The sequence below is a fragment of the Eurosta solidaginis genome, chromosome 4 (assembly GCF_040869045.1).
Source record: "Eurosta solidaginis isolate ZX-2024a chromosome 4, ASM4086904v1, whole genome shotgun sequence".
Classification (NCBI taxonomy): Eukaryota; Metazoa; Arthropoda; class Insecta; order Diptera; family Tephritidae; genus Eurosta; species Eurosta solidaginis.
Window position 1 is genome coordinate 252839626 of NC_090322.1, and position 14455 is coordinate 252854080.

General features: G+C 36.8%; 2 protein-coding genes across 6 annotated transcripts in view; one reads left to right on the forward strand and one right to left on the reverse strand.

The window, feature by feature from the left end:
• Positions 1-434: 434 nt before the first annotated feature.
• mRpL38 (mitochondrial ribosomal protein L38) lies at positions 435-6612 on the forward strand. Of its 3 annotated transcripts, none has more exons than XM_067785720.1 (8): positions 435-624; positions 707-862; positions 920-1065; positions 3059-3178; positions 3243-3334; positions 4350-4648; positions 4720-5040; positions 5104-6612. In XM_067785720.1, the coding sequence occupies exons 1-7, from the start codon at positions 480-482 to the stop codon at positions 5007-5009; spliced, it is 1248 nt and encodes a 415-aa protein (XP_067641821.1). In that variant the 5' UTR covers positions 435-479; the 3' UTR covers positions 5010-5040; positions 5104-6612. The 3 variants fall into 3 exon arrangements, with proteins under 3 accessions (XP_067641821.1, XP_067641822.1, XP_067641820.1); XM_067785721.1 differs by having other exon boundaries at positions 5137-6612; XM_067785719.1 differs by having other exon boundaries at positions 4720-5105.
• Positions 5202-14455, reverse strand: part of LOC137251328 (inositol polyphosphate-4-phosphatase type I A) — a 53494-nt gene continuing 44240 nt past the window's right edge. For all 3 annotated transcript variants that reach the window (XM_067785704.1, XM_067785703.1, XM_067785705.1), the window contains exon 16: positions 5202-14433. In XM_067785704.1, the coding sequence (XP_067641805.1) occupies positions 14301-14433 (133 nt within the window). In that variant the 3' untranslated portion in view covers positions 5202-14300. The remainder of the gene's footprint in view (positions 14434-14455) is intronic.

Below are 14455 nucleotides of genomic sequence, written 5' to 3' on the forward strand. Positions count from 1 at the left end.
TTTGAGTTCAGTTAAAGAACCACAAGTTGTTAATTAAATTTATTCAACTTAAGTAATAGCATTTTTTGGTTTATAAAATATTCCCTCTTTTACTGAGTACGCTATGATTCTCGAGTTGAGCCACTGTTTCGAAACAACTCTTGAGATGCCTAGTTATCAACATGAGCTCTAATGGTACTCAAGCCCAAATACTTGTTGGGTATATTCGATGCCATTTCGAACGAACGGAAATCACCGATAGGTTAACTAGAGTTTAACCCAGCCAAATCGACCGATTGAGCTCAGCTTAAATTCCAGTTCAAGTGGACTGAAAAACTGCAGAATAAGGTTAAGCGTAGTTTAACTGACAAACTGAGTTGAACTTGTACTGAAAACCATGCCTAATTAAATGCGCCCAAAGTGAATAAGAAACGTCATCTTTGGCAAACAGCTGATCAGCCCATTGTAATGGTAACTTTTTTCACTATCCTCGCTGAGCAATGGCATTTACTAATTTATTAGTGAAAAACAATTTATACAACATTAATGGCATAAGCAATCCTTTATTAATATGTGTACGTTTGGGACACGTTATGCGTGGCAAACGCCCAGGAATCGCAAGGTCATTGGAACAACGATTGCAAGGTGATGTATCACTGCGTGCTAAGCACCAAACCACTAGTCGAATGTTACGTATTAATATTTTTAATTCGAATTAATAATTTAGAAGAAAATGTGAAAGATCCTGAAATGTGTGCACGTGTTAATATTGGTTTCCCACAACTGAAATCTTCCCGTTCAGAACAATTAAAGCAACGTTTGGCACACTTGAAGGCTCAGCGTTCTAATGAGCACATTGAGAAGCTGGCGCGTTCAAATAAATGTAGGTGGAGTTAAAACATTTGTACGATATATTTGTTAAAATCATGTTCTCCTTTAGTGGTTATTGATTTGGATAAAGTGCAGCGAGATTATCGGCTTACAACTGGTCAATTCGATTTGCGCGTAATTGCTGATCATTATGGGATTTTCGATGATTTATTTGGCTTGGCATATTTTGTGCCGCGAACAGAACTGAATATACAGGTACAATTTTTATTGCGTTTTTCACCGCCAAAAATTTATCCAAATATCACTGGTATACGCAGTAATTTTTTTAGGTAATATTCTAGTTGAGGGGTCGACTGCTAATACGCGTCAAAAAATATCGAGAAAGGTGGCAAAAGACGCGTATTAATCTCGAGAACAATAATCCGAAGGCGGAAAAGAAAAAAGACCCGCGGGTACCTCCGAAACCGGGGGTGGGATCCATAGTATTTTTGCGCAGAACACGTTTCTACGTTGGCGGCCTTCGGCCGCGCTTTTAAAAAGTAACCGTGGGCTACGCTATGCCAAGTCCGGGTGCGTGGCACAATTTTTTTTTTGGGGTACGAACACAACAACAACCACATGAAAATCGCCAACTTCAACTACATCTCCGCCAACTTCAACAATATCTCCGGACAGAGATAAAAATTTTCTTTTCCGCCTTCGGATTATTGTTCTCGAGATTAATACGCATCTTTTGACACCTCTCTCAATATTTTTTGAGGCGTATTAGTAGTCGACCCCTCAACTACACTATTACCTTTTTTTAGGTAACGTTTTACAAGACGGTGCACCACCTAATTTTTATCAAAAATTATCGAAGGTGGTGCCAAAGACGCGTCTCGACCTCTGTTTTTAGAGTCCGAAAGCGAAAATTTTAATTTTTATTTCTGTCAAAAGATATAAGCAAAAATCTGTTCAAATTTGCATGTGGTTGTTGTTTTTTTTTTTCCCAGATTTGTTGTACACACACACAAACACTAATGCAGAAAGGTGTTCTGCGCACATCTAGTTTTGATCCCCAAACCGGTGTCGGTAATTTTTTATAAGCGCGGCCGAAGGTCGCCAACGCAGAAAGGTGTTCTATGCAACAAAACAATGGATTGGGTCCCATATTTCGGACCCTCGGGTGCGTGGTATAACCGTGGCTACCGCCACGGTGATGCATAATTTTTTTTGGGGGTACGAACACAACAACAACCACATGAAAATCGCCAACTTCAACTACAAATATCTCCGGACAGAGATACAATTTTTCTTTTCCGCCTTCGGATTATTGTTCTCGAGATTAATACGCGCCTTTTGACACCTCTCTCGATATTTTTTTGACGCGTATTAGTAGTCGACCCTCAACTACACTATTACCTTTTTTTAGGTTACGTTTTACAAGACGGTGCACCACCTAATTTTTATCAAAAATTATCGAAGGTGGTGCCAAAGACGCGTCTCGACCTCTGTTTTTAGAGTCCGAAAGCGAAAATTTTAATTTTTATTTCTGTCAAAAGATATAAGCAAAAAATCTGTTCAAATTTTCATGTGGTTGTTGTTTTTTTGCCAGATTTGTAGTACACACACACAAACACTAATGCAGAAAGGTGTTCTGCGCACATTTAGTTTTGATCCCCATATCGGTGTCGGACCCACCCAGGGTAATTTTTTATAAGCGCGGCCGAAGGTCGCCAACGCAGAAAGGTGTTCTATGCAACAAAACAATGGATTGGGCCCCATATTTCGGGCCCTCGGGGTCGTGGGATGTATCCTTCTAAGTTACTCTACTACTGTTGGTCACGGCTACTACTTCCACCTTAAAGACACTACAACCGCAGATCCTTCCATATCCATTTGTTAGGGTAAGGGGGCTTAGAACATACCGGCGGTAGGTATGCCTGTCGTAAGAGGCGACTAAAATAAAAACTAGATTCGGGGTTGTGTAGCGCAAAACCTTCGATTAGTGTCTTTATCGCTACAAGAACAACAAACTGTTGTAGGGCTACTTTGATGATGTTATTCATTTATTTTGAAAGACAGTAAATATATTTATTACTTATTCAATCCAGTCACAAGAATTATTATGTCAACATTTTTAAGTTCAAAAAGAGCATGTATGTAAGTGCTCCAAAGAAGATACATAGGTTCCATCAAGGACTTATATTAGTTTTTCACCATTCTCTAAAGAACACAAAAATTACTAAAACCAAAAAACCAATTTTAGTACCAATTTGATGACGATACATTCAGCATAGTTTATAATGGCAATGTAATAAAACCTGCAGAAGCTGCCAATGCTCCCGAAGTAAGCTTTAATGGAACGATCGATCCAATTACTGGCAAGGTGAGTTGATTGATTTTGTTTTAAGAAACTTAACGACATATTTATAAATTTGTTTCACATAAAGAAATCGATAGAAGATTGCTACTGGACACTTATAGCTACAAATCCTGATGCACATTTTACTGATAGTTCAGCCGAATATGTACACTGGTTTATGTAAGTTAATAACACTTTATGACAAAATCACTTCTGGGTATTGCATAACCAAAAAAATTTATCCCTATTTTTCGCAGTTAGCATCAAAAAATATAGATATTTTTTGGTTTACAAGTTCGATTTTGGACCATTTCTAATAAATTATATTTGTAATATTAACAAAGTTAAAATGTAGGAACGGTCTGCTTTCTTTTCCTAATTGTATTGTAATTGGTACGGCCACCGTGGTGTGATGGTAGCGTGCTCCGCCTACCACACCGTATGCCCTGGGTTCACACCCCGGGCAAAGCAACATCAAAATTTTAGAAAAAAGGTTTTTCAATTAGAAGAAAATTTTTCTAAGCGGGGTCGCCCGTCGGCAGTGTTAGGCAAGCGCTCCGGGTGTATTTCTGCCATGAAAAGCTCTCAGTGAAAACTCATCTGCCTTGCAGATGCCGATCGGAGTCGGCATAAAACATGTAGGTCCCGTCCGGCCAATTTGTAGGGAAAATCAAGAGGAGCATGGCTAAGAACGTAGAATGTGGTCATATTAAGTCGTCCCCGAGATGGTGCTTTAATGGTGCTTGTTACCGGAATGTATCAGAGATCAGAAAACTCCCATAACCTTCGGGGAGTGCCGTTATCGCTGCAACAACAACAACATCCGATATGCGCTAAATCCGAAACCTAAAAAAGAATTTGCCTAGTCCTGCTTCGACTCTTTCCTCAAAAAACACTCCACAACCAGTGATTGTTTTCATTTTTTGAGGTTGGAGCAAAGCCACGACCTGTTGGGCCAATGCGGAATGCCACAAAAAGAAGTTGGCAGATATGATCGTGATATTTCCATGAGCTTCGATGAGAAGAAATGATGAATTGACGCTGCAAAGTGAATTGAGAGTAGACATTTTCCCAAACCTTTCAGAATGTTATTTCTGTTGCATTGAAAATTATGACCAAACATTTCGAAATGCTTAAGAACTGTGTTTTAAAATTTTATCAGCCTGTACAACATGTTTTCTCTCTCATAATACAGCTCAAATATACCGAATGGCGATGTTAAGCAAGGCGAAGTGCTGATTGACTACTTGCCACCATTTCCACCTAAAGGTCTTGGTTTTCAACGCTTTGTATTTGTACTCTACAAACAAAATAGAAAACTAGATTTTAGCAAATACAAACTGGCTGCTAGCGAACAAAACAATTTGGAAAAACGTACATTCAAAACACTCGATTTTTATCGTGCGCAACAAGATCATATAACGCCAGCAGGTCTTGCATTTTTCCAAACCGATTGGGATGAATCAATAACAAAATTCTATCACAATGTGCTAAGTAAGAATAATATAGATATATTTATCTGTTGTAAGATACGCATTTGTAATACATCTTTTTTATCTTTATAGATATGAAAGAACCAATATTCGAATACGATTTTCCCAAACCGTATGTGGCAGATCAAAAATTTTTCCCCTTAAAACAGGCATTTAATTTGTATCTCGATCGTTACCGTGATATAAAGCAAATTAATAAAGAATTTTTGGAACGTAAATTAGCGAAAACTCATCCATTTGAAGGTCCTGAAAAACCACTGCGTTTTCCCAATGCGCATCCAATAAAGAATGTACCTTCGTGGTTAAGGACAGAAATGCGTAAAAGTCGTTTGGGTAGGGGGCGCATAAACGATTATAAATGAATTTTTTTAGGTGCTTTATTAAAAGAATATGGTAAATAAATGTTAAATAAAGAATTTTAATTTTATTACTAAATACAGATCCATTTGAAAATAGCACACGTGTGTTCTTCTATTTTTTTATTCCAAGGCGGGATCGCAGGTTCACTCACAATCGTGCTGTTTGAATCATATTTAGGCAAATACTCCAATAAATATGCTTTAATTTTGTTTATTTATTTCATAAAATCTAAATGTAAGCGGTTACAACCCTTTTCTAGCAAATTCTTTTTAGTATGTATATCTTAACATTTTTTAATTTAACTTATTTTTTAAATCAATATTTATGAATTTTCAACAATTTTATTACTTTGTTAACAACGAAATTACTTAAATTACTTAAAAATATCAAACTTTAAACATTTTGTTTTTAAGAATTAGCTTTCACAGCAGACATGTGACATATTTGCGTTAAGAAGTAAATAAAAATAACCTAAGTACTTTGTTTCAATGAATATTTAAAAAAAATTACATACATACTGTTATATACGTAGTAACAAATATTTGGCACAATTGTTAATAGTATAAATTCTTGTTTATTTTGTTGATTAATAACACGTGATCAAACTATTAGATATAAAATCCATAAAAAGTTAACAAAATGAGATGTGTGCTTTGAAACATTTCTCTGATTGGCACTGAAAGATCTTTGAATTATGAATTCCTTTTGATTTTGTGGAAATGGACGTCACCAAAAATGAATTGAATCGTGGTAGTCGTATACGACTATTATTTGTTGTTGTTGTAGCAGTACTATTATTTGTCAAAATGTTATATTAAAAACGGAACCTTTGATTTTTATATTACTATGAAAACAATGAAGGTGAGCTAAGAAAATATTTGAGCCCTTGTATTCAGACTTTTAACAACTGACCATAATACTATGTAGCTCTGTTCCGCCTATTGCTTGCTTCGCCTAACACACCGAAGATCCTGGGTTCAACTCCCGGGTAAAGCGACATCGACAATTTTAAAACAAGTTTTTACAATTATAAAAAAGTGTTCCTAAGCGGGCTCACCCCTCGGCAGTGATTTGGAAAACACTCGCGAGTGTATTTTAGCCATGAAAAGCTTCTCAGTGAAAACACATCTGTCTGGCGGATGCTTTCGGAGTCGGCGCCGGTTCCGTCCCGCCTATTTGTAGGAAAAACTAAAAAGAACACTACGCAAATTTAAAGAGAAACTCGGCCTTAATCTCTTCGGAGATGTATCGCGCCTTGTATTTTTTTAAATATTAAATATCTCACAACTAAGCTATAATAATAGTCACGTGTCAGAATAGGGGCGTTTTGTTCATGCCTAGATCTTTCTTTAAAAATTGACCCTTTCATAAAGTTAAATAAATTTGTAAAAGCACTTTCACATTAGCGTAATTATTAAGTACTATAAATTTTTTATTATTTAAAGCATAAATACTCATATTGCTTAAGTTAACAAATTCGAAGACATCGGTCAGTCTTATATACACAATTAAGAAAAATAATGTTACAACTACTATAAAAGACAATTGAACAACTTATAAAAATTGAATGAGCTAAATTAAATGAAAAAAAAAAAAAAATAATAATAGCCGGAGTTTTGTGATATAGAAATCTAAAGTAAAGCCAATAAACATTTCTGTCATGAATTCGACAATTCTTGGTTGCATTTCCATATTCAACCAAGATACATTTTCACAGTGAAAAGTAGTCTAGCATTCCTTAACTCTGTATTTTCAAGTTTCGTGGTGTAGTGATTTATGTTTTACCGCGTAATATTAACAAGTTAACTTTCAGTTAGCCACAGTACCAATACCAGTGTACAGCACCCGGCATGGCATTGAACTTAACAATATTTTTTTAAGAGATTGCGCCTTAAGCCAATCGTGATTTTCTTTTTTTTTCAAATGTGGCTTCCAAAACTTCGGTGTTGACTTTTGAAGTTCGACATTGGAACATTTGAAATGTATATTTAAACAAATAGAAAAGAAGATTTTGCACAAATTTATCAAAATTATGTACTTTTCACGAGCGGTTGTTTAGCAAGGCGTATGAGTAGGGAGAAGCAGGTGGGGGAAGACTTGACCTCATTTTGTGCTAGCAATTGGCGACAGGTTACGCGAAACAGGGACTTGTTACAATAGGGTGATGAATAGACTTATATCATTGGGCAAGGTCTATATATTCAAAGTTTTAAAGATTCAAAATCATTCAACAAAGTATAACCAGTATATCCTTTTAAACGATAGAGTTGTTTATAATTAAAAAGTAATTTTTATCAAAGACCACTAGCCTTCTGCCTGAAATCTCATTTCGCTCTAATCAAACAAACTCTGTTCCGCAAATAAACACTTAGGCATCCAGAAAGCCAAGCATTTACACTTTTGTATTTATAATGGAGGAGTTCCAAACCAAAACACAAAAGTGCATCCCATTTTTTTTGAGATATGGGGACTTAACTTCACTTTCTAAAAATAATGGTATATAATCTATACGAGAAGTAAAAACAGAAAATTTAGCCACATTTACAATTTTGACACTTTTTTGGGTTGACTTTTTTTATGTTTATATGAATGAGGATAAGTTGTAAAGTACTGGTAGTTATACTCCTAAAGGACGATTTCGGGAATATTTTAGTAATTTTTAAAGAATATACGAGTACACAACCACTGATCATCATATATATAAAAAATGTCCAATTTACATTGCGTTTTCCGAGGACAGGATCACCTACTTCAGCACGGTATACCCTTCAGAGTACTACATGGAACACCTAAAAGCGAGAACTTTGCAAGAAACCCTCAATAATTATTGATGGACTACTCACAAGCATAGCTGGAACTGGACCATGTATTTCATATTGAAGTACTAATATGTACATGATCAAACCATTTATTTCATATTGAAGTACTAATATGTACATGATCAAACCATTTTTTCAGAATTGTTGAAATTATAGCATTAGATCTTTTAAGGTGCTCAAAATCCAATGACTTCCAAACCAAAATGCAATAAATAAAATTTTTCAGACCAATACGCAATAATTACAATGAACTATCATGAACTATCTGGCTTAATTTCAAATATAGTTGTCCGACAAATGTGATTTTTGACTATATGTGGGTTCTTTCATAACTGGTATAATATCGTAGGTATCATTTGAAAATGTTCTTCCATTTAAGACTGGACAGTTTTTCTCATTTATTTAGGAACTTGTTATAAGTAACTTATTGCGTTTCGGTTTGGAACTTACTTACTTACTTAATTGGCGCTTAACCGTCTAAACGGTTATGGCCGTCCAACAAGGCGCGCCAGTCGCTCCTTCGCTCCGCCAACCGGCGCCAATTGGTCACACCAAGGGAGTTTAAATCGTTTTCCACCTGGTCCTTCCAACGGAGTGGGGGCCGCCCTCTACCTCTGCTTCCATATGCGGGTTCCGATAGACACACTTTCTTGGCCGGAGCATCATCTTTCATTCGCATAACATGGCCTAGCCAGCGCAGCCGCTGCGTTTTAATTCGCTGGACTATGTTGATGTCTGCGTATAGCTCGTACAGCTCATCATTAAATCTTCTTCGGTACTCGCCATCGCCAACGCGTAGAGGTCCATAAATCTTTCGAAGAACTTTTCTCTCGAACACTCCCAAAGCCGCTTCATCTGCTGTTGTCATGGTCCATGCTTCTGCCCCATATAGCAGGACGGGTACGATAAGTGACTTGTAGAGTATGATTTTCGTTCGCCGAGAGAGGACTTTACTTTTCAATTGCCTACCTAGTCCAAAGTAGCATTTATTGGCAAGATTGATTCTTCGCTGGATTTCAGTGCTGATGTTGTTGCTAATGTTGATGCTGGTTCCCAAATAAACGAAGTCTTTTACTATTTCGAAATTATGGCTGCCAACAGTAGTAGTCGGTTTGGAACTCCTCAATTATAATTAATAAGATTGTTGCTGCTATCTCCAATCTAGGCATAAGGCATTGTATAACTGCTTTTTTAATTCAATTTAATGGGTAAATACCCGCAATATTCCTTTGTATCTTTTTTTGGGTATTTAAAAATCATTTGAATCGAGAAAAATTTCTGAGTTTTTATTCCGGAGGTGCCTAGTTAATTGATTTTAATATTTTTTGTTTGTTCATAATTTCAATTTCATCATATCGGAGTCATAAAAGGCTTTAACATTTTTGAAGCTGATATTTTTCGGCCCCATATTGAACTCCAGAGCTGTAAGAGAATGTTTATAGTGTACACATATTTACGCAAACAAAGCTACTCCTCAAACATGCTCACGGCGCTCATAATTTAAGAATCCGAAACGAGTCCAAAATAAGTGGGCAATGTAGGAATCAGAAAAGCGTCGAAACGCGTCGGAGGGTAAAAGAATATTAAATTTTTGCTTTTATTTAACGGGCTAAAAGCTCCTTACCTAGCATGCAATTATCAACTATTTATGTTCGTCACAGCGAGTTTGGAACAAATTTTGAAACTTTGTTACGACAATTTTTCATTTGAATACAAAATGAATTACATTTGTACATTTTGTTACCCTTGCTATTCTTTTTTTGTATAAGCATCGACGTTTTTCCGCTCATGGACGCTTCTCGACATTTTTAATGTGACCGCAAAGCTGCCACACTCTGTCCTGGTGTGTCGAATTATAACGCCCCCAATAAGCGCTGACGATGCCTAATAAATAGGCCAAATAGAAGTCATATAATCAGAGTTTATAAAGACGCCGGAAAGAGTTCCAGTTGAGTACAATATGAGCTGTTTAAAAGTCTTTTAAGATTCATGTCGGGCTCTTGTTTAAGCTAAAATGATATAGTTAATAGGCTCATATAGGACGACCATTGCAAGAAGGGAAATACATGGGTTTCGGCATGAGCACATACCGACTTTAAACGCTCCAGTTTAGATATTTTCCAGACTATTTTTTGACTTAAAATTTTTACTGGGTAAACTTAAATTTTTGAAACGGCATGCATTATTGGCTAAATATTTTTGAAAAATGCTGGATTACAGATTAAAACTAATTCAACCGATATCGTAATGGATAAATACCCACCAATATAGGACAAATTGGGATTGAATTTGTGTGTTGGTCTCCCATATTTTCCAAAAGATTATTTTTACCCTTCTTTTGGGTAAATTTTTGGGTATTTACCCATTTTTACCATATATAACCAATTTACCGGGTATTTACCATTTGGGTATTTATGCCTTTCCCATCTCTACACATATGCATACCTTTCAAAATATAAATAATTTTGGCATCAATATCTTATAATAAGGGCCGGGTTTTCAGTACAAGTTCAACTCAGTTTGTCAGTTAAACTACGCTTAAACTTATTCTGCAGTTTTTCAGTCTACCTTAACTGAAGTTTAAGCTAAGCTTAAGCGGCCGATCTGCCAGGGTTAAACTCTAGTTAACCTATCGGAGATTTCCGTTCGTTCGAAATGGCGTCGAATATACCCAACAAGCATTTGGGCTTGTGTACCATTAGAGCTCATGTTGATAACTAGGCATACTTCTAATATCTCAAGAGTTGTTTCGAAACAGTGGTTCAGCTCAATAATCATAGCATACTCAGCAAAAGAGGGAACTTTTTATAAAGCAAAATATGGTATTACTTAAGTTGAAAAAATGTAATTAACAATTTGTGGTTCTCTAACTGGACTCAAATGTAAGATTCAATGATGTTGATGTAGGATCTTCGGTGTGGTAGGCGGAGCACGCTACCATCTTGCCACGGCCACCGCCTATAAAATTTGTTCTTGATTGATTGCTCTTCCTTACTGCTATTAACCAGGTGTTTATTTCTCACAATAAACAGCTGTTGGTTTTGGTGGTACCACCTTGGAGATTTTTCTCAACTCCACCTCAACTCGATATATAATGTAAGATATCAACTGAAGAAATGGGTTATATATTCATTTGAGTACTGTACATTTCTCAAAATTTCTCGAAATTAGGATAATAATTGGAAAAATTAATGATGTTGGAGATCAACCGGAAAACTTTTAATTTTACAAAATTTCTCAAAGGTTGGATAGTGACTAGAGAATGAAGTTGGATATTAACTCGAGAACTATCTAGTTTAAGAATAATTAAATAATGATGTTGGATATCACTTCCGGAACTATATGAACCCGGCCTATGAAAAGGTGGCTTACGACTCTAAAAAGAAATTGCGAGAAATAGCTGTTGACCCAGCGGGTTAGGGGGTAGATATATACGCCGAATGTCAAAAATATCGGCGCGGCGGCGGCGGCGATGGCGTCCGGCGCGTTACTATATTTTCTACTCGTTTAAGACTGTTTAGGCCATTTATTGTTCATGTCGAAAATTGGTCGGATATGGTCAAAAGTGGTGTCAAAGGATGCGCATCACTGCCAGTTATAAGAAACTAATTTCGAAATTTAACTCTTTCTAACTGTTCAAAAGTTATTTAAAAAAAAAAACAGGCGCTTTCGATGTCAGCTTAACACGGACTTTGCATCACCTAATTCACCAAGTTATTAAAACAAAACACTAATAGAAAAGTTACTTTGCATATTTTTTTCAAAAAATTAATAATAAACAATGAATTCAAATAAAATGGCCCAAGGCGAACATGTTTTCAAATTGTCCTCAAGTTGTTAAAAAAAGCAAATTAACCAAAAAAGGTGCCGATTTAAAAAAAATTTATATTGCAATTGGTTGAAAGAATAAGCGAAATCAGTGACGCGAAATCAGTGACGCAAAATCCTTTAGTAGGTTCTAGGGGCATACACACTCCTTTGAAATGATTCTTACCTCATACTTAAGTTGAGGATATATGTACGTATAAAGATTTAAAAAATCACTTGGGCTTACATTCAAACATCTGTTGTCTATTTACGAAACTATACAATAGGTTCTGAAATGTCAATTTTGATTTTCACACTTAATCTTTCAACAGCCAAGTCTCCCGGTTTGAGATTTCCTAAAGTTGGCGGCCCTATCCAAAACTAGTCCCTTGGAGTGAATCACATTGATTATAGCCTATCGACGAAGTTTAAATATCACCTACACGTTACGGCTCCTTTTACAAATGTGAATATGTAGGTACATATATTTATCAGGTGAGGCTTTGTCCTTCGCAAGAACACTCAAAGTGGTGAAGGAAAAGCTTTCCCAAGACAGTCCAACTAAGGACCGTGTGTTCTACTACCCTAACGTAGTGGACAGTCAAACTAGTATGAAAACTGAAGCTACGCGGTCATCCATAATGAGCTCTTATATCATAAGGCCGGAAAACAGAAATTAACATCTTTCAACTTAAAATCGGTCGACTTTCATTCTAAAATATCGTTTTGATGTAACGAAGACTATTGAAATCAATGTTGTGAACACAAACGTCTGCAAACTTTGCTCTACATTTTAAAAATTTTATCCAGGGTCCTTGTAAAATTTTATTTATGTAGATGCGCCGAAGATTATACGATTTTCACCCATTACGCAATGACATCCACTTAGACTGCTTATGATTTCGAGGGCGGCATCTTTGGCCGAATAGTCACTCCCTAACGTTTCAAGGTGTTTCTCTGGTGTAGGTCGGCAGCATAGCGCGACAAAAGCATCCGTTTGAAAGTCTTTGGAGCTACACCTAGAGCTTCTAGGAAAGTGACGTCAACGAAGGTATGAGTTCGAAGTCGCAGTCCTATAGCTTGTGTGCTGGTATATGGTGTAAGGGTCAGTTGTAGAGACTGGTGGTCGGGATTTCTACTGTTCGCACATCGGGAATAGCTCTTAAAAACAGCCGAAACAACTGGAGGCGCCCTGTACCACGAGAGTCATGAGTATTAAAAGACCATTAATAGCAACCGTAAGTCGCCTTTGTACGTGGCCGCCAAGGAGCCACAAATGATTTAAAGGAATTGTGTTCGCGACGATTATTAGGAGTTAACCCTAGGTGAAACTACGCTTTGCACGAGATATGCAGACAAAAGTGTGACTATTTTATGTATCTCTATTTCTTTTCAGCAGACGCAGTAGTACCAATTCCAAAGACCGGGGTTAGGTTCGAAGCCTCTCTGGAGTAAGCGAACGAGGGACAATCCCTCAGCAAGGAGCTACTCCTGAACGGACTCCGAGACCTTGAGGCAAAAACCCCGGATCTCTCCGAAATGGCCAACACGATGATTTCCTTAAATACATACAAACAAAACCTTTCCTAATTATTATTTTTTTAAATAGAAAAATCAAGCCTTTTAAAGTAATAACACCGGCGTAGGCCAGCGCGCCGCCCACGCCGTCGCCGCCGCCGCCGATAAGGTTATCGGCGTAAACCTCTATTAGGGGGTCAAAATATACCCGCGGTAGGTATGCCTGTCGTAAGAGGCGACTAAAATACCAGATTCAAGGGGCAGTGTAGCGCAACCCTTCAGGTTGCCAGCGCAATCCAACGCTCTTCATGGAACTTGGGGGTGGGAGGAAATGGCCTGAAGGTTTAATGTGGCCACATAAATCGTTCCCGAGATTGTCGGGCTAGCACCTTAATGGTGCTGTGGTACTGGATCTGTATCCGGCAAAGGACCATCACATCGATAAACCTCCTCAAAGCTTTCGGAGAGCAACCTTATCGCTACAACAACAACAGAAACAGCTGTTAAAGATAAACAATGCATTTCTTCAGTTTCTTAGTAGTAGTAATTTTTTTTGAGTCATAAGCCACCTTTTCATAGGCCGGGTCACATATATATAAATTTCGCTGGAGAATTTTTTTCCATGTTTGTTGGGTAAACAAAATCCAGTTGTTTATTTATCTACAAATTATCTAGATAATAAAAAAACAATGTTGCCGCATAAAACAGCACACCCCAAAGGCGGCCTTAACCTGAGACTGAAAAACTGTTCAGTAGTTTAACTGGAGTTTAAATTTGACTAGAGTTTAAGCAAACTTAGTTTAAGCTTAGCTTAACCAACCACTGATAAACCGAGCCTAAAACTTCAAAAGATTTCACTTCTGAATTTTGATCTCAGTTCACTTTGTGCATTATGTGAAATTATGTCTTAGTTTTGTTTAGTACTTCAATTTAACGCTTCAGTTGAGGTTCTAGGTTTTTGTATCATATTTTTAAATTTGTTTTTTTTTTTTAATTGTTCACTACCACCTAACTTATGAGGTTGACATATATTAGTGCTTAAAACATTAAATTCTTAATAATTTTTGAATATCTTTTGATTACAATATTTGCTGCGTTGTTTAATTAAGTACTGCAGTCATTTCTCTTCCAACAAAATTTTTAGCATTTTTAGGTTTCTGCTTTGCCATAGGAACCAGCTGGTGGCCTATACATTGACGGTAATGAGAGCACCTGTGGCAAATTAAATGCATACTTGCGCTTATCAATATTTTTAAATACGTTATCCATGCGTGTGCCTTCGCTAAAATTGAAAGGAAAAAAAA